Source organism: Rhincodon typus, chromosome 35 (genome assembly GCF_021869965.1).
Source record: "Rhincodon typus isolate 14 chromosome 35, sRhiTyp1.1, whole genome shotgun sequence".
Lineage (NCBI taxonomy): Eukaryota > Metazoa > Chordata > Chondrichthyes > Orectolobiformes > Rhincodontidae > Rhincodon > Rhincodon typus.
Window position 1 is genome coordinate 17,895,297 of NC_063366.1, and position 7,247 is coordinate 17,902,543.

The 7,247-nt window shown below is 45.7% G+C and overlaps 1 protein-coding gene across 1 annotated transcript; it reads left to right on the forward strand.

Annotated features, from left to right (window-relative positions):
- Window positions 1–267: 267 nt before the first annotated feature.
- LOC125486971 (E3 ubiquitin-protein ligase TRIM69-like) lies at window positions 268–6,100 on the forward strand. Its single transcript, XM_048616651.1, has 2 exons — window positions 268–463; window positions 4,322–6,100. The coding sequence occupies exons 1-2, from the start codon at window positions 394–396 to the stop codon at window positions 4,678–4,680; spliced, it is 429 nt and encodes a 142-aa protein (XP_048472608.1). The 5' UTR covers window positions 268–393; the 3' UTR covers window positions 4,681–6,100.
- Window positions 6,101–7,247: the final 1,147 nt, after the last annotated feature.

Below are 7,247 nucleotides of genomic sequence, written 5' to 3' on the forward strand. Positions count from 1 at the left end.
TCCATGATCTCCCTGAGGGTAGAAGTCGCAGGTTTGGAAGCTACTGTCTAAGGTGCTTTAATGAGTTATTCCAGTGTATCTTGTAGATGGTGCCAAGCTTATTGAGTGTTGTTGCGGCTGCACCCATCCAGGGCAAGTGGGGAGTATTCCATCACACTCCTGACTTGTGTCTTGTAGAGCTGCAGGTTTTCAGTCTGATTTCAATAATTTTATTCTGTGTCTTCTTTCTTCTCAGGATGTTCGAGATCTTTTGAAGAGGTAGGCAGATTGAAAGAATCTGTTTAGTGATCTGATCATTGCTGTCTCTCTAACACAGACTGATATCCAGGTCTATTTTTTGCAGGAGTGAGATGAAGTTTCACAAGCCTGAAGCTGTGTCCCCTCAGTTTCTATATGGATATAGTTGGTGATCCCTTCAGTTACATCAATTTATGGAAGGAAATGAGAACAGTGGTTTCACCAGGTACCATTCTCTGTCAATTACCTGTACATTACCTTCTCCCTGTTTTACCCATGTGCCTAATGGGAACAATGCGCTGGTTATGACATATCAGAAATAAGAGCAGGAGGAGGCCATTCAGCCCCTTGAGCCTATGCTACCTCTCCATAGGTTTATTGGCTGTTCTGATTGTGGCTTTAATTTCACTTTAACGTGTATCCCTTTCCAATGAAAAATCAAACTCATCCTTACCAGCATTCAATAACCCTATCACACTGTGTGATAGAGGGTTCCCACAACCTGCTATCCCTATTTGAGAAGGAATTCCTCCTCATCTCCAGCTTAGGGAGAGCCCTTATTTTTAATCTGTCTCCCAGTTCCACCTTCTCAACACCTAGCCTCATATTCTTTAGTAAGTTTGCCTCTCATTGTTCCAACTTCCAGAGAGTGTAGCTCCAAAACATTCAACATTTCCTCATGAAACAACCCCCGCCCCCCCAAACTGTCCCAGCAATCAACCAGTGAACCCTCTCTGTACTGCTTCCAATGTGAAGATATCGTTCCTGAAGTAAGGAGATCTAAAATGTACATAGTACACTAGACGTGGTCACACCAATGCCCTGTACTGGTTGTAGGATAACTCGCCTACTTTGTCCCACAGAGTCACCACCCTCTGCCTGAAGAAATTCCTCCTCATCTCAGTTCTAAAGGGTCAAGCCTTCACTTTGAGGCTGTGCCCTCAGATCCTAGTCTCCCCTACCAGTGGAAACATCTTCCCCATGCCTACTCTATCCAGGCCCCTCGGTATTCAGTCAAATACCCCTCATCCTTTTAAACTCCATTGAGTACATACCCAGAGTCCTCAACATGACAAGAGGAGTGAGAGGTTCAGAGAGATGTAGATGGCTGGGTCAGGATCCACAGGCCTTCCTGTGGATGACTTGGTCTGCAGACTTGCTTGGGAAGCCCCATTTTGCAAGTGATCTCCCTCACCAATAGATAATAGATAATATCTGCAAGGTAGTTCAAAGATTTGTGACCCCTCTCTCTCTCTCTCTCTCTGTGTCTTTAATTTTAAAGAACGTGCTCGCTGTTTATAAACTACTTCCCTCAGGCTCACAGTGACCTTGATGTCCTGGACACTTCCATTAGAAAGAGACTTTATTCTTCCATCAGTATCTCTCAATTGGTGTGACACAGAATGGCTGACTCAGAACAGGATTTTTGTAAATCTTTTGCCAAATGGTGCTGTGCGACTGCAAGACGCTGGGCTCTTTGCTCAGATGTTTGAAGTTGTTGGTCTGTGCCAGTTCTGGGTGAGCTCATTTCAATGTTGCACTTTAAGGTTTGCAAAGATGTGGTGTGTCTCTAGAAACTCTACATTTGGTCTTGTAGGGTGTTGGCTCAGAGGGAAAAAAAGGACACTTGAGGGTCTCCCCATGGTCCTGGTAACAGTTGCGACATGTGTTAATGTGAGATCTGTAACCACGACAGTCTTTATTGAAAATAACTACGTACAGAGAATTGTAAGCAAGGACATCTTACCTGGAATCCAACAGGCCCAGGCTCCAGTTGCATGAGACCTCAACCATAGAATCCCTACAGTGTGGAAGCAGGCCATTCGGCCCAACGCGTCCATACCGACCTGGTCTCATGATGATACAAAAAGTTGGTTTGCAGCTACAGCAGGTAATTAAGAAGGCAAATAGAATATTGTCCTGCATTACTACAGGGATGGAGTTCGAAAGTGGGGAGGTTCAGCTGTACAGGATGCTGGAGAGGAGACATCTGGAGTTACTATGTACAGTTTTGGCCTCCTTACTCAAGAAAGGATGTACTGGCACCAGAAGGGGGTGCAATGGAGGTTCACTGGTTGATTCCAGAGTTCAGAAGCTTGGCTTACGAGGAGAGATGGAGTAGGCTGGGACTATACTCATTGGAATTTGGGGGTGATCTTATCGAAGCATATAAAATTATGAAGGAAAGAGATAAGATAGAAGCAGGGAGGCTGTTTCTGTTGGCAGGTGAAACTAGAACTAGGGGGCAGAGCCTCCAAATAAGGGGGAGCAGATTTAGGACTCAGTTGAGGAGGAACTTCTTCACCTAAAGGATTCTGAATCTGTGGAATTCCCTGCCCATTGAAGCAGTAGTGGCTTCTTCATTGCAAGTTATTAAGGCAAAGGTAGATTTTTGAACAGTAAAGGAATTAAATGGTTATGGTGAGTGAGTGGGTGAGTGGAGCTCAGTCCACGAGAAGATCAGACATGATCTTATTGGGTGGCACAGCAGGCTCGAGGGGCCAAATGGCCTACTCCTGCTCCTATTTCTTATGTTCTTACGATCCAGCTACTTTCGATCATCTCCCATCACCACCCTTAAAGGTACATAACCGTCCAGGTGTGGGGCTGGAGGAGGTGACAGAGATTCAGAACAAGGAAGCTGGGAAACAGGCCAGTGAGGATCGGAAGTTTGCAGCACTGACGGACCAGACCAGTCAGTGTGGGCTCAAGGGCGCAGGGTGGGTGAGAGCTGACCGGGGTCACGGTGTGAGTTGGGATATGGGCTGCAGAGTTTGGGATGAGCTCAAGCTTCCATCTTTCATTTAACGTGAAGTGTAAGGAATCACATTCCCGGACTCCCGTGTGACTGTGGAATTGGCATTATCCCCTTCAGTCCCGGCAGACAACAGAAAGACCACCAACTCAGGATATACAGTGTCTCAGTGCAGCAGACAGTCCTTAGTGCAGGCAACTTACCAGGTTATCGCCAGGAATGGAGGGTTTGAGTTATAATGAGAGGCTGGATAGGCTGGGACTTCCTTCACTGTGCCGTGGGAGGTTGAGGGGTGACCTTATGGAGCTTTATAAATTCATGAGGGGGCATAATGGCAGGTGTCTTTTCCCAAAGGCTGGCGAGTTCAAGACTGGAGGGCACATTTTTAAAATGAGAAGAGAGATTTTAAAAAGACAGGAGGGGCAATTTTTTTAAAAAACAGAGGGTTGTCCCTGTGTGGAATGAACTTCCTGAGGAAGTTGTGGAATGTGGGTATAATTACAACGTTTGAAGGACATTTGGATCAGTATATGAATAGGGAAAGGTTTGGAGGGATATGGGCCAGGACCAGGCAGGTGGGACTAGTTTAGTTTGGGATGATGGTCAGCATGGACTGGTTGGACCGAAGGGTCTGTTTCTGTGCTGTATGACTTTATGAATGCAGTTCCTACAACTTGTCATAACTGAGACCTTGGACTGGATAGAAATCTTTTGTTTAAAATAAACCAGTGGACTGGGGGAATTTCTTCAGATGTCGTGTCTCTGAAGCTCCCTAGAGTGGCAGGCCATTCAGCCCATCAAACCCACACTGACCCTCTGAAGAACATCCCACCCGGACCTACCTCATCCCTTTCACCCTGCATTCCCCATGGCTAACTACCCCCCTCCCCCACCCAGCTTGCACATCCCTGGACGCTATGGGGCAGTTTAGTATGGCCAATCCATCCAACCTGCACATCTTTGGACTGTGGGAGGAAACCGGAGCACCGGAGGAAACCCACACAGACACGGAGAGAACATGTAAACTCCACACAGTCACCTGAGGGTGGGATTGAACCCAGTTCCCTGGCGCCATGAGGCAGCAGTGCTAACCGCTGAGCCATCGTGCTACCCAGCTTGTGCTTCAATTCTAATTTTTTTCTGATACAAACAGCTCCTCGTTTATGTTCTATTCCAGCTCGAGAGCATCTCACCCTGGACCCAATGACTGCACACAATCAACTCATCCTTTCCCAGGATCTGATGAGTGTGAGGTATGCCAATGTGCAACAAGACCTTCCTTATCTGCGTGAAAGATTTGACCGTTACTGTTATGTTTTGATCTCACAGAGTTTCACATCAGGGGGACATTACTGGGAGGTGGATCTTGGAAACCGACCACCTGGATTGTGGGTGTCTGCAGAGAGTCCATCAAAAGGAAAGGGACAATCGTTTCTTCGGCCAAGAATGGATATTGGGTCATCAACCAGATTATTAAGGAGTCATTGAAAATCCCAGATGTCACCCTCCAGAAGTTAGGCATTTACCCGGATTACGAGGGAGGCCAGGTGATATTTTGCAATGCCAAGGACATATCTCACCTGTACACCTTCACTGACACTTTCACTGAGAAACTTTATCCCATCTTTAATCCTTGTGCTAATACTTATGGTGATAATTCCGAGCCAATCTACCTGAACCCTGGTTAACACAGCGGGGCTTGTTTTGTGAGCTCAGTACTGTGGGTGAGTAACCTTTCCCATTGCCCCAAGTGCTGTCGGAACATGTGAGTTTGTTCACTGTTGAAATCCGCTCTGTAACCTACCCCTCTGCCCCTTTCTCAATCCATTGCCAACACAGCCAACTGAGTTGGTCCAACAGAATAATCTCCTGATTTGTAGTGACTCTGGAGGAAGCCCAGAGAGGGTTCACTGGGTTAATCCTGGGTACAGGGGAGAGGTTGGGCTTTTTCTCATTGGAACTTGGAAGAATGAGAGGTGACCTTATTGAAATATTGAAGAACCCTAGGGGACTTGACAGGGTGGATGTGGAGAGCGTAGTATCAGAGGGGCATCAACTCAGAATAAGGGGTCACTCACTGAAGGCAGAGATAAGGAGCAATTTCTTCTCTCCGAGGGGCGTGAATCCGTGGAATTCTTTATCATAGAGGGCTGTCGAGGCTGGGACATTAAGTATATTCAAGGCTGAGATATTTTTAATCAATCAAGGAATCTAGAGTTACGACGATAGGGCAGGAAGGTGGAGTTGAGAATGATCAGATCAGCCATGATCTCGTTGAATGGCAGAGCAGACTCAATGGCTGAATGGCCTATTGCTGCTCCTACATCTTAAAATTTTTACTGTGCAGGACTCAAGCAATTCATTGTGAATCTGAATTCATTCATAAAATATTTAATTTCAGACTAGACATGAGAGTGGGTGTAATGATGCTTGAGTCTGAGATTATCAACATAGCACAGTAAGAAATAGGTGCAGGAGTAGGAATTAGCAGATTCCTCAAGATCATGGCTGGATATCTACATCACGCCCACATTCCCTTGGTGCCCAGGAATACTTCAATCTTTCTGCTGAATACCCTCACAGCTGACTGCATTGGAGAATGTCAAAGATTGACAACTCTCCGAGCAAAGACATTTCTCTTCGTCTCAGTCGTAAATGGCTGATAACCTTAACCATCAAACTGCCAGGTCTCGTTCTAGACTCCTCTTGGCATCTACCCTGTCAGACACTCTGAGAGTTATGCACATTTCAATAAGATGAACTCCCATTCTTCCAGACTTCAAAGGATATAGATCCATTGACCTCAATCTCTCCCTGTAGGGCAACACTCTCTTCCCAAAAATCTATTCAGTAAACCATCAAAGTAAGTGGGTTTCCTGAGATAAGGAGATTTATGCTGTACAGTTTTCCAGCTGTGGCCTTACCAATTATAATGTCAGCAAGACACCCTCATTCTGTATTCAAGCTCATTGTGATACAGGCTCATATCCCACTTGCCTTCAAGATTGGTTGTCGATTTCTTTCCTCTTTATTCACGGGATGAGGGCATCATTGCCCGGGCCAGCATTTATTGCCCATCCCTAATTGCCCAGAGGGCAGTTCAGAGTCAACCACATGGCTGGGGGTCTGGAGTCACATGTAGGCCAGACCAGGTAAAGATGGCAGTTTCTTTCCCCTAAAGGACATTAGTGAACTAGATGGGTTTTTCCCAACAATGGATTCATGGTCATCATTAGATTCTTAATTCCAGATATTTTATTGAATTCAAATTCCACCATCCACCGTGCTGGGATTCAAACCTGGATCCCTGGGATGTTACTTGAGTCTCTGGATTAACAGTCCAGCCATAATACCAGGAGGCCATCGCCTCCCCTACGATTCTTCACCATAAACTTCCTGTTGCTCATTTGCATCCGATTCTGTCCAATTCCCAACATTTACTAGTCCCTCGCCTGTCACCAGAGAAATCTTGTGATTCCATCCCTGATAGCGAAGTGGGTGGCTCGACAAAAGGATGTGGAGACATTGAGTCTCTTCCAGCCAATTCCGCTGTTTAATGAGATTGACACTGCCCATGTGTGCTAACTGTGTTTACTCAGCTTCCTTTCACAACTTATGAGCCTCTGTGTGAAAACCCCATTCCTGAATCCGCCCTCAAACTGCCTTGTCCCCATTTGCAGTTTGCCCCATGTTGACTGATGGAGTTTACCAGGAGCAGACTCCTTTGACATTTATCTGTGCTAATTCTTGGGGCAGAGGGAATAAGAGATGGACATTTGTTTGGCCTCAATGACTCTGAGATGGGGTGACACCAGATGACCCTCACCTTGAACCATTTGGAAAGAGAGACTTAATTTAAACTATTTCCTAATTCGGAATGGCCAACCTTCGGAATTAGGAATAAGAATCGGGAAGTCAGAACATCTGCTGGCACAGTGTAACCCTAGCCCTCATAGGGAAGCTCCCCTGGCACGCAGTTCAACATAAATTCACTTCAGAAACAGGAAAAGGAAGACATTGTCTGTGCTGCCAATATTCAAGGAATCCTGGACCTTGAACAATAAGAAACCTCCATGTTGACTTCATTGCTTGTTTGCGCTAAAACCTTGCTTAATAAATTCTACTCAACTCATAAATATTGTTTTCTTTTCATTTCTGAGACACAACTGAGGATCCCATTGTTCTAAATTAAGAATTGTTACAAGTTGTTATTACCAGACAAGTCAGATCCCTGCCTGAAACCTGGCTTGATAGA